Source organism: Aotus nancymaae, unplaced genomic scaffold (assembly GCF_030222135.1).
Source record: "Aotus nancymaae isolate 86718 unplaced genomic scaffold, 86718_ANA_hifiasm-v0.15.2.pri h1tg000030l, whole genome shotgun sequence".
In the NCBI taxonomy this organism is placed as follows: domain Eukaryota; kingdom Metazoa; phylum Chordata; class Mammalia; order Primates; family Aotidae; genus Aotus; species Aotus nancymaae.
Genome location: NW_026988443.1, coordinates 16,683,704 through 16,703,006, shown reverse-complemented (window position 1 = coordinate 16,703,006; position 19,303 = coordinate 16,683,704). Strand labels below are relative to the sequence as shown.

Genomic DNA, 19,303 nt, shown 5'->3' with positions numbered 1-19,303 from the left:
GTAGATATGTAGAAAAAGGTGGCATGAAGATCTTGCCAAGTGGTTCTACAGAACTGTACTACTTCCAGGTTCACTTAAGATGAATGTAATAAATAAGGGACCCGTGTATTTTCTCCCCATTTAGAGAGCATTTGAAAAATGGGGGTAGCAAGATAGTATGCTTTTTAGTAGTCAGGGAAAACACACAGGGGTCAGTGAGAGCTTGAACCAAAGTCACTATTTAAGAGTCATTTTCTCCAGGGAGTCTAAGGCATTTTCAAAAATGTCTAAGTCCACAGCTTTCTCTGTGAGAGAAATTATTTTTTTTCCCCTCTCTTGAGAGAGCCACTTCTTGGTTAATAGAAAAGCTATAACTTATAAGCTTTGTTCATTAGACACTAAAGCTCCAATTTGATTAAAGTTCTAATTTAATTCTAAACTACTCTGTCGATATGACTGGGATTTCAAGGAGTGAAATAAAGTGACTACATTTTATATTCTCTGGCTTGCTGGAAACTTCACAATCTTATCTTCAAAAATTACTGAAATTCTGGTGGTCAGCTGCTCCTTCTTTATACAACAGAAGGCAGAATTTTTTTTTAAGTATTTAATGGTGTCAAAAATCTGTGTTTGAACCAGTGCAACAATACAGTTGCCATAACAGAGAAAGGGGAATGCATAAAAACAATACTGTAAAGATAAAAACCTATCAAAAATATCCCCAGAAGCATGCCCACACTGCTGGTGTCCATTGGTTAATGACATTCTAACTTGTTCCTCAGCTATCTAATAATCTATAGAGTTGGTAAAACATCACTAATGATTGAGAAATTATCATGCCATTATGACCAAAATGTGTCTCAAAAAGTTTCATCTTCAGTCATTAGAGAGCTTACACCCACTATTGAAATTATTTCCAATATCTTCTCTCAAATTCCCATCAGTTTTATTTTAAACTTACTAAGTTGCTATATTTCCATCATATGTTCAATTCACATCTTCCTATTTTATAAAATTCCTCCACTCTTATCACCTATTCAATTATAAATTCTCTTATTTTGCATTCCCCAATTGACTATAATTTACTGCTCATAGCTTCCACCCTTCTACTTGAAGAAAGCTCAAGAATTATTTATTGTGCCCCACCAATAAATCTAAATTTGTCAAATCGTTTTTCTCTCTTATAGCTTGAAAAAGCAAGTCTATTTATTTCAATCGATGCCTGCAAAAACAGCAGCTCATGGAAACCAGTTGGAAGCAAATTCCCAAGTAACTCAGACTTGGCAGTATTCCATTACCTTTGATTATAAAAGGGCAAAATTAATGGGCAATTCATGAGGGTATGTGACGGGGAGGTGATAGGAAGTCACTACTACTCAAAGAGTAGAAGTCAAGAACTTGTTTATACCAGATGCCATTTCAGCCTTTTCTTCCATCATATGTGAAAACATCCTGACTTTTGTGACCAATTGAAATGAGCTTTTCCTTCCAGACCACTTTGTCACATCTCTTGTGTTTAGAAAATTAATCTTTAATGAATGCTAATCAAGTTTCTAATTATAATATCTTTATATTTAATGTTTGTGTATCAGATGAAAGGCAAACATTTTGGGGCCAGTCACAAAGGACATGAATAATTTCCTTAGAAGCTTATCTAATTAATTTTATTGCTCTATAATATCTTTAAATTTTGAACTGCTATCATTTCATTAATTTAGATGCAAGTGAATCTTCAGTATTTAAATATGATATTTGTGTTGAAAATTATAAGTTATTTTCAATCATGTATGTTCATATAATACTGATAAAGATAAGATATTTTGGGGGTGTTTGGGAAAATGGAACAATAGGTTTTGTTTGTTTTGTTGTTTTTCTCTGTGTTTTAGCAGTCTCAAGAAACACCCAGTAGATTTCTGAGGTATTCATATACCTAGAATAAACATTCATTTACTTAGGGCTAAACAAAATGAAACATGATTTATCTTTCAATCTGCTTTGTGCTAATTTTTTAAATAATTAATCTGATCCAGAAATAGTTCAATGGCTTTCCAGTGATCACATGATGTATCTCTGGCTCATTAGCATATACAACAATACTTGTCCTGATATGACCCCAAATTTCTCACCTCACATCAACATTGGCCTTATCTCGGGATAGTCCCACCATTAAAACTTCTGATGTTTTGTATTCATTTTCTCTGAAATGATTGTCCACCTTTCTATACCTAAAGTAAAGTACTTTCACTAATTTTAAAAGGCAAGTTAAAAAGTAATTCCCCATTTTAAATCTTTCTGTGACTATAGAAAAGTGTTTCTTCTTTTTACATTCTTTCACAGCACTGTGCAAATGAATAACTTGTAGGTAAATGAAGATATAGATAAACAACCATAATGTGGCATTTCTCAAAGCACTATGGATTACTTGGTTATAGGAGATTCATCTTAACTGGAAATACACGTGTAATTAACTATGTATTTCATGACTGAATAGAAGAAACTGGAAATACACATATGACTGAAAAGAAAAATAATAAGATAATGAATGAATGACAAAAGGCATTTATCAAAATTCTCAGGAGAAAGTTAAGGGATACTTAACCTTCATGAGCTTATATTTTATGATATTTTGAAGAATGAATTTGAATAATTATGCACAATCACATTAATCTCATATCTCTGTTTTCTAGAACAAAAGAATATTTGTGATAGTATTATTCTATTTAGTCATGAATGTCCTAGCTTTTGAAAACATATAATTTAGTGGATTGAACAGGGGCCCTCAAAAAAGTATGTTCAGTTCCAAACCCCAGAAACCTGTCAAGATCACGTCTGGAATAGGGTCTATGTGGATGTAATTAAGTAAGTTTCTTGAGATGAGATTATTCTAGATCACCTAGGTAGGCCTTAAATCCAACGATGAGTGTCTTTATTAGAAATAGAAGAGAAGATACAAGAAGAAAAAAAGAAAGTCACACGAAGATGGAGGCAGAAATTGGATTCATGCCATCACAAACCATGAAATATTGGAGGTACTAGAAGTTGAAATGGGCAAAGAAAGATAATTCACTGGAGGCTTCTGAGGGCATGTGCACCACTGAGACCTTGATTTTGCATTTCTGATGTCCAAGTGTGAGAGGGTGAAGGAATACATTTCTATATCTTTAAGGCATGAAGCTTGTAGTAATTTGTTATGGCAGCCCTAGGAAACATACAAACAAGTTTAAGAAAAAGAAAAGAAAAAGCCATGTTTTACAATTGACGTATATTTTAAACTTAATTGAAGAGACAAGAAAAACTCACATTTACTGGATAGATGGAATATTTACTACACAGCTAAACAACTCTAAACAACTCTAAACAACTCTTGTGAAGTTTAATAAAAATAAGAGAGAGAGAGAGAGAAGGAAGGAAGGAAGGCAGGTGATGATTGTTGCTGGTTCTACCAAAAGCCTTCTGGAAAAGGTAGGATTTGCAAGGGACTTTGAAAGAAGGGTGGTCTAAGAGAACTGGAAGGACTTACCTCTCACAGAGTAGACACAAGCGTGACCTGTATGGACAGAAGTGCTGCAAAAATATAAACTCTGGAAAATGGCCCTGGAAAGGGAGTAGGAAGTGAACACAAAAGGCAAAAGCAGGTTTCTCACTGGAGCTAGAGACCTAAACTCATTGTAGCATCCTTGCAAATACAGAAGAAAATTATTTCCCCCTCAGCAAGGTTGATGAGTCAATATCAACAAGGTCCCAGTATGTTCTCTAAATGGAGTGTTTTCCAGTCCACCTACCTCAACTCCAATTGTGACTGTTCAAGATCTATCTTCTTCAAACCCCCAACCAGGTTAAGCTGTCTCTGTGATGTGCTGCACTAAAACTGTCTGCTTTGCTTCATATCTCTCACCTCAGTCTCATGTGTAATTCAACACTATTTGATTATTCTCTGCTACTGTACTATAAGTTTTGAGAGAGCAGAGTCCTTATCCCTGTTTGCTTTTTCTTATATTCAAGGCACATAGGAGAGTACTTATACATCACTATACACATTAAATAATCAAAATTAGGACACAGAGTAGATAAAGCTATTAACTAAATCAGTGAATTAATTAATCAAAATAATTTATTATTTAAGATTATGAGTTGGTACATTAATTAGTTTGAATGTTTTAAGGTATTCATTGATCATTTACTGGAGCACTGTGGTCCTAGATCACTATTGGAGAGATATAGAGGGCTCCAGATTCAATGAGCAACAACTAAAATCACAATTTTGAAATTAATATTTTAGGGTAGTACAAACTCAAATTGTTTTATGATAAACTTTATACTGGACACAAAATTAACAGCTGGAGAAATGTATCTGAAAGTGACAGGAGGGGTGGTAAGGGTACTGGAAAAAGCAAGACCAAGGAACATATTAATAGGCTGTAATAATGTATCAAGGAACAATTTTATGACTATATGACTTTAGATACATGAATATAATATGTTTTCTCTCATTTAGTGGGTGTCTTTTTACTTTTTTGATAGTTTCTTTTAAAACACAAATGTTTTTAATTTAAATGAAGCACAATATATTTATTTTTATTTTCTTATTATTTATTTTAGTGTCAAATTTTGAATAACACGTAAGATGTCAAATCCTACAGCATAAAGATATTGTTTTGTAAAACAAAATAAATAACTGTTTATCCTATTATAAAATCAATTGTATTCATTATAGAAAATTTGGAAAGTAAAGAAATGTATTTGTATACAAACATATACCCAAAAGTATGTAATGTTTGTAACAAATATTTGTAACTGTTTAGTGGTTCTTCTAGGGCTTACCACATACATTTCACTTAGCAGAATATAAGCTTCAGATATATACCATCTTAATTCAAATGTGATATAAAAATTCCACTCATATGTAGTTCTATTGCCTTCCCCGCCTATTTTGTGATATCACTGGTGTACATCTTGCACATATACATGTTATAAACCCTAAAATTGTATTGTTATAATTATTACTTTATAATATTGTTTTTAAAAGAATCTTAGAGGAGAGAAAGTATATATTCATAGCTTTTGTTATAGTAACCTTTTAATTTATTATTTCTGTTCTTTTCATTTGTTCCTGTCAATTTGAGTTACAACCTGAATTCATTTTCTTAGCCCCTTACGCTTTCATGTCCACTCACCTCCTTTTTGCCATGATTGGCAAATATATTACATTTTGATATGTTACAACCTCAGCAATACTATTATATACTATAATATAAATAGATACATAGAGTTTCATGCGATTAAGTTTAAAATAGTTAAGAAAGGAGGAGTAAGGTGGGTTTATACAGTCTTTTATAAGGACATATTTACCTTTATCGTTTTTTCTTTCTGACTCTTTTTTTCCTTTGGATTTGAATTATTGTCAAGAATCCTTTGTTTTCAACTGAAGGATTTATTATCATTTGTTGTGAGTGTACTGGGGAGTCTACTAAGAACAATCTGATTTTGCTTATCTGGTGATGATCTTATTTTACCTTTGTTTTTGAAAGATAGTTGTGATGGATGTAGTATTCTTGGCTGACAGTTAGGTTTCTTGGAACACTTTGAATATGATTTCTTACTGTTTTCTTAAATCCTTTATTTCAGATGAGAAGTTAGCTGCTCTTTTTATTGGGGTTCCCTGGTGATGAGTTTTTGTTTGTTTGTTTACCTCCCACTGGTCTCAAAATGATCTTGTTTTTGACTTTTAGCATTTTAAATATAATGTCTGTGAATCTCTTTGTGTTTATCCTACTTGGGGTTTGTTGGGGAAGTTTTAGCCTAGGGTTTTCAATATACAGGCTAGGGTTTCTCAATAAATTTGGAAAGTTTACAAGACTTATGTGTTCAATTTTTTTAAAAATCTATTCTCTCTCTCCTGTTCTTCTGTTATTCCTATTATGCATAGAAGACACTTAATGATGTCCTATATTTCACCGAGGCTCTGCTCATTTTTCTTTTCTTCATTTTTTTAACTGCTGTTCTTTGGTTAGCAAAATCTCTATTGGTCTGTCTTTACATTCCCTAATTCTTTCTTCTGTCAATTTAAATCTACCTGTGAGCCTCTCTAGTGAATTTTTAAATTTCAGTTATGGTAATTTCCTGCTGCAGAATTTCCATTTACTTCCTTTTTAATAATTTCTGTTTTTTTAGTGATATTTTCTACTTGAAGTTATATTGTTGTGCCATCTTAATTTCATATTTAATTATGCCTCTTTAAACATATTTGTAATGGCTACTTTGAATTCTGTTAAATCTGACATATGGTCACTTTCACATATAATTTATTTTGCCTGCTTTTTCTTCTGACCTATGGGTCATAATTTACTGTCTGTTTATATTCATGACTTGTAACGGTTTTATTGAAACTAGATATTTTCAGTAATGTGATGCAGCAATTCTAGTTACCAATCCTCCCTCTAGAGTTTGGAATTATTTACTCATTTGTTTGTGACTTGCTGAATTGTTTTAGTAAAACCTTTCTACCCTAGTGGTGTAAAGTCGGTGATCTTTCTTCTCCAGAGGTACAGTGTTGGATATTTACATAAGAAGGCAGCAAACCACACTGCCATGTGTGTAACTATGCAACAGTCTTACATGTTCTTCACATGTACCCCAAAACCTAAAATGCAATAAAAAATTAAAAAATAAAAATAAAAAAACACCTGGAAATACAGTGGTTTTGCCAGTGCTCCCTTTGGTTGCCTCTGTCCCTGACCATATCTAGCCATTAAGGTTGTTTAATTGCCAGCCAACTGCTCAACAGTAATCAAAAATGCCCTAGGTCATAATTTGTTCCACAGTATGATCCATTCAAATTTGGTCTCTATTAAAGTAATGATTCCCTAGATAAATGTTTGAGATTTGTTATTTTTCCTAGACGTCTCATTTCAGCTGACTCTATCTCCTTTTTCTCTCGCAACTAGCCTATCACTCCAGTGACTCTGCCAGGTCTACCAACATTCTCATTCGCTTTTAGTAGCAACCTTTACTATTTTGAGTTTACCTTCAGGCTTGAACTTCACACTCCTTTGTACATAAAGAGCAATTTGTATAAGTTACTTTGTATATGAAGGAACTTTCTGCTTTATGGCCTGCTTTTCTCTTACTCCCAGGCAAAATGTTTGAGCCATGGCTTTGAAACTCTTTCTTAGTGATACCCTGCTGAAGGAGTGAAGTGCTTTGTGGAGAGAAGGAGGTAGTGACCTCAGTCTTTTTGTCTGTATCCCTTAGGACTTTTTCCATAGACTATAATTATTTTAAAAATAACTTTCACCACTTTTTCTGGAAACTGTGTTTGTAGAGTTCCTCAAGCTATCATGTTATAAGTCTTAAACAACAACAACAAAACAAACAAACAAACAAAATTGAATTATGTGTTAAAAAGACTTTCTGGAAGGAATGTGACTTATGCTAAATTTTGAGGCATAACTATAGAAATTCTAACCATCTGGAAATAGCTTTTCAATGCAGAGTAAACAGTTTAGGTTTTATTTTGTTTTTTCTAAAGAAATAGATGATAAAATATTAAAAGAAAACATCTAGAAATATCTACAACACAATTAAATAAAAACAAATTAATTTAGTATATGTACATAGTTGTTAAATAAATGTAAAAAAAGAGTTCAATTAGTACACCATGGTATTCTTTACAGCTGTAAAAAGTGGGTTTCAAATTTAGTTCTGAGTTTCTCACAGAACTATAAACTAAAGAACCACTAACTAAAGAAGAAAATAATAATTACTTACAAAAGTTCTTTGACCATTATATTAAAATATTATTTTCTTGTAGAGGTGCTGGAACACATGAAATATAATAATTGGAAAAACATTCTTTGTCATTCATGATTTTCCAACAGTGTTAAGTAATTGTTTCCCAATCCCACGTTGCTCCTAAAAAATATTAGTTGGTATTTTGCACTGGGCCCCAGGAATAAATATCACTTTGTCCCATATATGACATATGAGAAAAGCTACTTTAATGTTGAAAATTACCTCCAATAAGAAACTGATGGAGCTTGTTTATCCTTTATGCTTGAGTTTTACCACCTGCTGATCATCTAACTCTAAGAGATAATTGCAATTTATTGCAACTATGAAGCCAAACTAAAAAGAAAAGAGAAAAATAAAAATAGACTTTGACGATGTTTTTAACCAAAATATTGGAAATAAATTGTGTATATGCATGTTTGCCTGCAGTCTGTAGATATGAGTGTGTGTGTGTGTGTTTGTGCATGTGTGTGCATAAAACCTTAAAGAGAAGGAAAACAAAGAATAATATCATACATAGCTGACTTGGCCTAATCAACCATTGTCAGTGAATCTGAATCCATAAGATTAGCAATATTTTTCACTTCAGAAGAAGCAAATAATGTTTAAGGAATATGGTAGCTTTATCTTATACTTACAGTTTTCTAAGACTGTTCCCCTATTATTCACTGTCTAATCTGTACATGCAGTTTATTAAATCTGTGTTAATCACTGATTATTTATTAATTGAATATTTAGAGACATTAAAGTAAAAATTCTAATAGAAGTTTAACTATTTACATATACAAGAATTGGTTTAGGATGTAGAATGGAAAGAATGAGTGTTATAGAGATAAAGGAATAACCAGCAATTCTTGGAAATGAAACAGAGAATTAAAAAAAAAAGGAAATTAATCAATTAAAGGGATACTACTGGGGTAAAATAGGACCGTGAGCAAAGTTCTGGAAGTTAAATTGCAGAGTTTCTTAGGGAGGGTTGCAGATTACGAGTGCAATTCTGAGACTATTAATGATGGTACAATCCTTTAGACATTTGGTACTTCATATTTGCTCCAAAACTTCAAATATTGGTCAACTTTCAGGTAAGTACTTGTAACAAATTTATAAACATTCCTTAGGAGATAGTAATAGTTACCTTGACACACACACACACACACACACACAGAGGCACAAACACACACTTTTTTTTTTTTTTTTGCTTCATCAGTATTATACTATGAAAATGGCTTATGCCTTGAAGAGCACAATTACTTTTTAAGTTGATACTTAACTGAGTAATCTTGGTAAAAGCATATAATATTTTAAGTGTCAGATTTTACATCTTACATATGGGGATTCCATTAGCAACTTCATAGCCTTTTTTGTGTGCACATTGAATGAAATATGATTATGTGAAATCTTTTGCACCATGAATAGTAAACATTCAATAAGCATAGTGCTGTTCATGTGGGAAATTGCAAAGGCTAGAATATCATTGAATGTGTGTCCAATATTGTATGAGACACTTTTAATTTTTTCATATGATATTTATAATAATTCCATAACCGAAGTGTTAAATTCTTGACTTTCAGCTTTTTTAGGAAAAAAAAATTTAGGTTAAATTACTTGCTCAGGGTCACACAGGTAGTAGAAGGCAAAGTTGGGGCTCCAAAATTGATGTGTAGCACAAAACGCTATGCTCCTTTTTACTCTCCAAGAAATGTTATTTAGCTAATGGTCAGACTGGAAAATGGAAGTAACTATTTAAAGATATAACGATACCTTACTTAAGTTATAAACTTTGTAAAGTTGTGTTAGGTAGATAAAGGTTAAAATATGAGTTTCTTGTCTTAGAGTCATATGTTAAACTCTGTTTAGAATCTTGCTTCTATCAAAACTAGGAAAGTGCATGTTTCATCTCTGAATAAAGAATAAACAAGCTCATTAGATATAAAAAGGGGCATAAGTCCATTAGTTTTAAAAAGGGTATATCAGGTGAGACATCACCTTGATTTTTGGGAATTGAAGTCAAGTTCCATTAATTTGTCAGGATAGTATTCTGCCGTTTGTGGTTAACAGAATTGGAATATTGGAGAATAGCCATGGTAGACCACTAAATTCAAATCTTGTAGCATAGCCAGCAGGGCAAACCAAGTGTAAATCTGTATCATAGCTATAGCTATTTGGTGTATGCTTTAGGAGTACTTTTATCTTTAACAAAATAAAATGAGTATTTTAGAGCCCTAAATGTAATCAGTTGTCAAAAAGATGCAAGTCTGTTTGTTCATATTCAAAGCCAAACGTTTTTTCCCTCTTGGCTTGCTTATAAATACTCAATGCCACAGAAACACAAATAAATAATTGGCCATCTCCAATGCATTCTGTATAATTTATAACAGATCAAAAGATTATTACATGGTACAGACAAAGTCAAAACTATATTCCACATATTACAAGTGAAAAATCGTAACACAGCCCAAGTCAGCAATGTATTAATGGACCAGATCTCTTACTTTATGTATGTGTGTATATATAATTAAAAAAAAATAAGGATTTAGGGATTAAGGATTAAGCATTGAGTTCTCTGCCATTGGAATTGACCTGGAAAGATTAGAAGATTATTATTCATTTACATTGATAAAAATCTTCATGAAAATGAAAATATTAAAATGAATTGGGATCATCTTATCCAAAAATATTCCAAGGTCAATTTTAATGAAAAATGTAATGTATAAAATATATGATGCTTCATCCTTAATCTTATCTCTTTTACATTGTTAAGGACCCCTTCTCAACAAGTGTTTTGGTTCTGGCCTTTTGCTAGGTTTTCAGTGTTCATCTCTATTACATAGTCAGTCAAGCAAATAATAGCTTAAAATGGGTTGTGTTCTTCTCAAGAAAAAAAATAAATAAATTTTTGTTGTATACAACATTTTTCTTTTAAAGATTGGATTTTATCAATAAAATAAAACTTGCTTTATCAAATAAATCTCTTTTAACTTATTCAGATATGGTCTTTGTCAAGCTAAACTCCAGCAAGTAATGTTTGAAATAATAATTTATGCTTTTTTTAAAAGCAGTCAAGCACTTGCTATTTTTCTTATTTGGTCAGACTCTATAATCACCATGTTGAAAACATCCTAATTAAGGGAAGTTGGAAACAGACACACATGCTTTCAAGAGAAAGTTGAGTTGCACGTTAAAATGAAATACCCTCAATGCTGATGTTATTTTTTCCTTCCCATAGGGAACCACAGTCAGATATCACGAGTACCTGTTGCTATTAAAGTGCTGGATGTCAATGACAACGCCCCTGAATTCGCATCCGAATATGAGGCATTTTTATGTGAAAATGGAAAGCCCGGCCAAGTAAATATCTCCATGTTGTTAATGCTGAATATGTTTGTATACAACTGTCTCATATTTGACTAACCTGCATTATATTGTGCATTTGCATCATTTATGATCTGCAAACTCCTAGGCAAGAAACACATCCAAATGTGAACAGAGAGGGATTTTTTTTTCTTTCTCAGATGTTATTTATCTTCCTACTTATGACCAAACTGGCTCCTAAAGTGGAACAACATGCTGTGCCATGAACCCAGAGCCAAATCACTGTCTTAAAATATCTTGGGATATAGATGATAGCAGCGGATGTTTTAGAGTGATGGGGGCTGAATTTTTACTTTCAAATGACAGGAAGCAAGGTAAAAATCTCATGGAGAGGAGATGTTTGTTTCATGGCAAACATGTGAATAACAAATAATAGTAAAACCCAAGAAAACCAGTGGTATATAGAAAGTTGTAGGAAGTGAATATTGAAATCTGTAAAAATGTATATATATTTAGATAAATACAAGGTGAACAACACAGTTTAGATGTGTGTATTAGTAGAACACTTTTGTGGCTCATATAGTGTAGTTGGGCAATGAAAACAAAAAAAGAAACATAAAGAAAATCAGAGAGGGGGGAAGAAAAGGGAGAGGGAGAGGAAATGGGAGAGGGAGGGAGAGGAAATGGGAGAGGAGGGAGGGAAAGAGAATAGAGGGAGGAATAAAGGGAGGAAGAGTTAAACAAGCAAGATAATCAGAAACAAATATCTGCTATACTCTGAATGTCAAAATGGAAATAGCCTATGTAAAGTTCTGCAAAAACATAAATGTAACAGATTTATTTTAACAAGGTACCAAAGTACTGTATGTTTAAGAAATTTATTCTTTTTCAACTTCCTAATTTATTTCTGGATGGTGACATTTTAATTTAAATAAACAGCAGCTGACAGTATGACACTGGAGTTGTTAATCCAACTATTCTTGTGCCTCATGTGGGTGTTAGGAATTAAATTTACTATTTACTAAGCAGCTTACCTGACAAGAGTCAGAATTTTTTACTCTAAAGAAAGGACTAGCACTTTAGGTCTATGCTTTTATTTATTATAAATAACCAATTTGTTACCCTTTCATAAAGCAGTGGGCATTTTCCCATAGACTTCTCTCATGTATCTGGAGGATTGGCATTGTTTCCATCTACCAGAATAAGACAACACACACACACACACACACACACACACACACACACACACGCATGCTAAAATTCTGGTAATAAAACTGATTAACTTTTAATCATCTAGACATGTTCTCATCAAAGCATTCAGCTTTAGTAGTGATATACGTTTATTTTTACAATATTCTAACATTAGCTCCAATGTTTCTTAATTTTATCATGTGGATTTACCCCCTATCAATCATATCCTTTGAGCATCTTCATTTGTGATCCCTTTGCGAAGGGAGTGTATATGCACACATATATCAACAAATATCATTTACCTAAATTGGTAGATTGAGTTGACAGAGACAGTTTGATCAAAATACGGCAGGTTGTTTCAAGGATATGGATGTTGTGTGGACCAGATCATTGCTGAGATAATGTAGCCAAATCACAGACTGGTAAGCTAGACTTTTTCAATCACATAGAGTATGAAAAATACTTTATAATTTAAATGAAACTCCATTGCTCATGCAAAACTTATCTTATCACGTAAGTTCACGGAGTCAATGGCTTTGATATCTCAAAACTCAACATTGACTTCACTTGTATTATTGACAAGCGTGCCTCTTGGATCTCTAGGAATCTGTAGATTTACCTGGTGGATTTTGACTGTTTTCAAAGTTTTAATGACTTTTCAGTCCTTCTTCTTAACTTCAGGAAAAAAAAATGCATTGTTTTCTCATCTTTCCTATGCAAAACCAAAATAAAAATGTTGATTCTTTGTTTTATGATTTTTCCAATCACAATGAATGACTCTTTCTCGAAGAAATGCTTATGTTGTGGGTATGTGTGCTACACCATCTTATCCTCTAATGAGCTGTTTAGGAATATTTATTAAATTCATTAGTTACATGAAAGGATCAGATCTTTAATGTCTTAGCCACATTCTTGGACACATAGCTGACTGTTGATGATGTACATGCAGTTGTTGAAACAACTTTCTTGAACTCTTTGACTCCTTAGTGCTAGCCAGAATTCAGGTTTTATTTCTTACATCAATTCTAGGTCACTTTTTAATGCTCGACAGTCTAATTTTTGTATTTAACATTTATCAATATTTGTATTTGTTATTCACACAAGTGTTTACTTATAGAAGTTCAACAAAGATATACTTTCAATCGTCTCTCATAATACCACACAAATGACTGACTCACTATGGAACTAAAATATTCCTTAGCAGATTATCACATGCTCTTGAAAAATAAATGTCAAAAACCAAATTAGCCATTAAATTCAAAGTTTTCTCAATATTTTTAAACAATTTAGTCTGCTTTACGACAGCCTCAGAAAAACTGCAGGTGACATTCAAATGTTTTGTTTGGCTGGAAGGTGTGAATTTAAGACTAAACTCAGGGGATCAGCTTCCTGGGAGATGGTGTAGCTGGAAATTATTAGCAATAATCAAGGATGGATAAGCCATTTAAAAAAATCTACGCTGTAGGAACTGTCTGGACTGAGAGGGCCTATGTAAAGAAGTTTTTAAACGGCTCACAAAATGAAAACAACTATTAACATGAGCGCAGATAATTCTATTGTGCTTTATATATTTTTTCCACTGAATCAAACTCATCTAAAGGTAGTCAGAATGAAAAAGAAGAAAATAAAGAGGGAGGTCACTTTCTCTTGTCTATGCAGTTATCTCCAGTTTATGATACATCTGTGCTAAAACAAGTATAGATTCACTTTGAATGTAGAATTGGAAATAATATCTGCTCCTTCCACCTTCTCATGATTCTAAAGTTAAAGGTGACATTCCCTTGAATTTGTTCTCTCAAAAGTGTAACCAGATCACAACAGGGAGTAATGGTTCACAGACCATTACACAAAATCCACCTGAATCACATTTGATTAGAATCCTTTAAAATAATCCTTGGTTACATAGTTAAATGTTAATGTATGTTATCATTGCTAGTTATGTGTGTGTGTGTGTGTGTGTATATATATATATTAAATCTGATAGTTTCAGTGATTTGTTTTAAGTCAAAAGACTTAAGATGATATACATCTTTAGACTAATTCAGTGGTGACATGATATAGTCCTTTGCAGATGATTTGGCTCTCAGTTTAACAGGAAGATTAAACAGGATACTCTCCACTAACCCCTCTCTAATTTCCAAGGCAAAAAATGTGAATGTATGTTGAAGATTCCAAAATCAGAAAGTCAAATATATGTCTGACAGTTCGTGTATCTGATAGGGTGGTGGGTTTCTTTTAGTCAGTAAATACTCACTGAGCACCAACTATGTTCCAGGACTGGGCTAGATACTGAAAACGTAGTAGTATACCACACCCCCCAAATCAGTCTTTTACCTTCGTAGAATTTTCTCTCTGGCAAACATTTAATTAAATTTATAAACGATAGAATTGCAAGACAACATTTCAAATCTCTGGACAGGTAGGATGCTGAAGGGAGAAGGGGAAACGGAGCTATCTCAATGAAAAGACCTCTTAATATAGGACAAGTTTCGCCAGAGACAGAAAACATCTATCAAGTTCTGAAAAGGAGACAGCAGGGATAAACCAGATTCTTTCTGAAGAGAATGGTAATCTGGCTGGACGAGTGGTGGAACAGGTAACAAATGTGGCGAAACCAGTATTTTCCTTCAATATATTTGACAACCCCACACTCAGAACCAAGCAACAACCCCACATTCAGAACCAAGCATGAGGGAAAAATACAGAACTTCAGTGACCAATGTTAACCAGAGGACCTTTCATAACTGTGTTCCAACTTTTATCTCTACTAGGTTCTTCCTTGAATTTTATTTCAGATATTAACCTCTTGGTTACCATATACAGAATTAGGGTAACTTTCTCTGGATGATCTATCAGTGCAGGGACTGAATTGAATATTTTCTTCTGAGGCATGAGGGAAGGTGCTTTGTTCAGTCTCAGAGAATATTCATTGTTTTAGAGGTGACGGGAAGCTTCAGTTATTCTTCAGGAAAGAAATTCTGTTACCATAAATAAATCTAGTGGAGTATAATTTGAGCTTCATCGCTATCATACAAGTTGAGATTCACTGGTTGGTGTCAAGGAATTATATGTGGGTTAAAAAAATATTTTGGTTTATCTTCTTTTATCTCATCTTTCTGTCTCTGATCAACACTATAGAAATATAAAGCGTGTTTATTATGGGGATATCAAAGATCAAATAAAAAGGTAGTCACCAATACTTCTGGAAGATATGTATTTAGCCAATGCTTGACACATAACAGATATTCACAAAATCTTAGAATCATGGTTCTAAATCATTTCATTCAGCAATGACAGATAATTCAAAAAGTAATTTCCTAGATATTATCATAGAAACACTTGTTTCACTCACAAACACACAGTATATATGCTAACTTCTTCAGATGAAAAATTTCCTCATATATTTATTGGACAATATTTTTTACCCATCTACGAGATACTAATTATTGTAATATAATACGAAGAAACAATGTGAAAGGGCATAAAAGTATTTTTTTCTTAGGAATTTAGTAAAGAAGAGATTTTATGAAAAGAGTAGAATGAATAAATATAATAATTTAAAGTTTTGAAAACTTGTTTGAAATAAAAATTCAAACAACCAGACAGAGAGGCACAAAGAAAACTCAGGGATCAATTTTATATATTACTGCCAAATAAAGTTACTTTTAAAATGGGTGCTGCTTATGGTGAAACTGGAAAAATAAGAAAGTGAAGGGTATGAAGGCGGTCTGCTAGCCAACAGAATAGGCATTTGCAAAAACCCTGAAGGGGCAATGGCCTCAGTTTGTTAGAAGAGTGAAAGATATCTGTGACTAGCATCTAATAAGCAAAAATGATATTGAACATAAAGAGTTTTATGTTTGAATAAAATACACACACACAAGCATACGTGTGCACACACACACACAAAAGCACATGTGTGGGCACACCCCCACACACACATGTTTAACCAGGAAGCACATTTAGAAAGCTGTAACTGCAAGAGATAATGGTAGTCGGATCTAAGGCGGTGGCGTGGAGATGGAAGTAATTGAGAAAACTGATTGCTTACATAAGTGAAAAATGTACACACACTTCTAACGTATAATCAGCGTTCCTGCTCTGGGAGCTTGGTGTTAACAACCATATGTTATAGATATAGAAGCCGAGACTGAAAGAAGCTATGAGTCTTACCTAAGAATTACCATGAGAAGTGGCAAAAATGAATTTTAAAGTCTGCTCTTAAAGGTGCCAAAGTCCCTGAAATTTCTAGGATGTTACAATGCTCTCCAAGGAAGCAGACTTTTAAATCCCATTGTCTCTGTGACATATCTTTTAAAAAAAAAAATCTTGAGAATAAGTCTGATCAAGAGTGAGCACTTCTTTTCAAAAGAAAACAATAAACCCCTGTGACCAATGACATTCTTACTCAAAAGCATTCCATGAAAACTTAAATGAAAAGAAATAAAGCTTAATAAGAGAAGTAAAGATAATTATCCCTTGATAAACACTAGCAATGAATGGGTTTGGTACTTTATTTATTTTGTCTAGTTTCTGTGAGTCTTTTTCTAATAAATGTGAAACAATAAAATGAAATTACGGCACTTTATAACACTCATGAAACAATAAATATAGGAGATTTAATTTTAGCTTTCCTGCCAGCAGGCATCTTTCATAATCTATCTGCATACACAAGAGGGAGACAGGATTGATTTTAAAGCAGATGAAATTGATGGCCTCCACAAAATGCATAAAATACTATTTTCACTTTATTTTGGGTGGAGTAAGGAGATGGTAAATTAATGGAATACATAAAACAGCATTTGAAGAAACCACATATAGCAAAACACATTTCAAGAGAGTCATTAGCAAAAGTATGACTTTTAGAGCACAAGTTTGACAGATAAGAAAAGCAAAAGTAAAAAAAAAAAATACATAATTGAAGGGCTTGAGGCTTGAACAACCTAAATGTGAATCATGCATTTCCTATTTATTAGTTTTGTGAACCTGAGCCATATTCTCTGTTAGTTTAAATCCTCAGATCTTCAGAATAACTAGATAGTTATTGATATATAGATATAAAATATACACTAAATAAATACTTGTAATTTTTAGTAGTATTTGTTTCAACAAGTCTTGTAGTCTAAAAAGCAAAAAATACTTTATTTCTATTATATTTGTTGGATTTAATTGTTATTGTAATATGTTTATGAAGTAGCTTAGAGTAACACACTGTAAATTCCTAAATGGGTCAATATAGTAGACAAACCCAACATTCCCTAACATTGGAATAACTATTATTGTGATAATTTACAAGTACTTTATTTATCAAGGGTGAAAGATCAACTCTTCGCCACATGAATTTGTAGGTTAATTTCAAAAAAAAAAATTCACTGGAATCATTATATAGAAACACATGCTATCTAAATCTTTCGAAGTCTCACTTGCAGTTCTGTATGTATTGGCTGGGACTCTTGCATGATTACAAATTTCACGTTTTATTCTGGCCCCTAATTTAATTGAAATTCATTATGTCTACAGAGAAAATGGTGTAAAAGAATGTTTAAAGACTTGGGCTATTACAAACTGATATATTTTTATTGTATTTTCAACCATACAGAATACTGGATAAGAATTTAGGATGGAAGCCAGGTGAGAAACCTGGATATGCCTGTTTCGATTTGCTCATAAAAGCGATGATGATGAGCATGTTTTTTAAAGAAAGTCAAATTGAGACTAGGTAGAAAGAGATTTTAAGTGTAGGCTTTGTGTTTGTGACATAAATCGGATGCAATCTGGTACCAGAGGAGCTGAGATAATATTGGGAAGACAGAGTAGTTAATGGTAACAGTGCTGTAACCATTAAGCTATGTAGACGTAACACCTTCACACAGAGGCTGAGAAAGCCTTCCAATCTTTTGAAGACCCAATGGAGTTTTAAAGGATAGCATTATTCAAAGTGAGTTTTTGATAGAAACTTGTGCTGTAGCATGCAAATACATGATGTGGTTTGGTATGTCTGTGTGTGTATGTGTGTGTTACCTAATAAGACTGGGAGACATTAAATTAGACAAAAGTAAGCATGATCTTCTGTTTGTTTTACTACAAGCTTCTCTTGCATTAAGAAATACATATGAATCCCAAAGAAGGTACTATAGCATTTCGAGTTTGCCAAGGATGGTTGACTATAAAATCTTTCAAATTACCTTTGTAGAAAAATTATAAAATTTGTGGGAGATGGGACCCAGTTGAAAAAAATCTTGCTCTGGGAGGATAAACAATGAAACATATTTTCACTATAGGAAGTTCTGTGTTTACAGTCTTAAAGAGGTATCAGGAGATATTCCCACAAAAAAAAATAGAGTAAGGGTAAAGAAGAGACGAAGTTGAAAAGGGAGTTGATTCTTCTAAGCTATGTGGAAAACTGAATTTTATCCTACTAATGAAAATGAATTATAGATTTTTAAAATAGGATAAGAGATGGAGTGGTTTGTATTTAATATAATAACTTCAGTACCATACAAAATACATATGCGATATACAGAGTACACCAAAAGAATGCAAGAGGCAGAACCGGAAAATCCAAACTTTGTATAGGCACATTCTTCTGGAATCCTAGCATTGTAGTTTTACTTCAAATGAAAAACCTGACACTGAAAAAAATGTTGGACGTTCTACGATGCATTTATGAAGGCAGAGTCCTACATTCTACCCAGAGGACTGAGGACTTCATTTAGTGTGTCAATAAGATTAGAACCTCATCTGTTTCTTCCTGCTATATTTCCTGTAGATCATACCTGCAAGCTACATGCTCTGAATAGCCACTTGATGTTCAATGCCTATATATATATAGTGAGCTGGGAAAAAACATTAAAGGGGTAGGTAATAAAAATCTTGTTAGTAACTGGAATGCCATGCAAATTATCAAAAATATCTAGATAACATTTTGATTAGATATGAACTGTGAATATATTTGTACTATATTATACAGTTTTGAAATAATTGGGTTATTGTGTAGATTTTGATAAAATTTCTTAAATACTTATATTTCCCC

General features: G+C 32.9%; 1 protein-coding gene across 3 annotated transcripts in view; it reads left to right on the top strand.

The window, feature by feature from the left end:
* CDH8 (cadherin 8) overlaps positions 1-19,303 on the top strand; it is a 382,992-nt gene that overhangs the window by 293,864 nt on the left and 69,825 nt on the right. For all 3 annotated transcript variants that reach the window (XM_012462530.2, XM_012462528.2, XM_012462529.2), the window contains exon 9: positions 10,994-11,115. In XM_012462530.2, the coding sequence (XP_012317953.1) occupies positions 10,994-11,115 (122 nt within the window). The remainder of the gene's footprint in view (positions 1-10,993; positions 11,116-19,303) is intronic.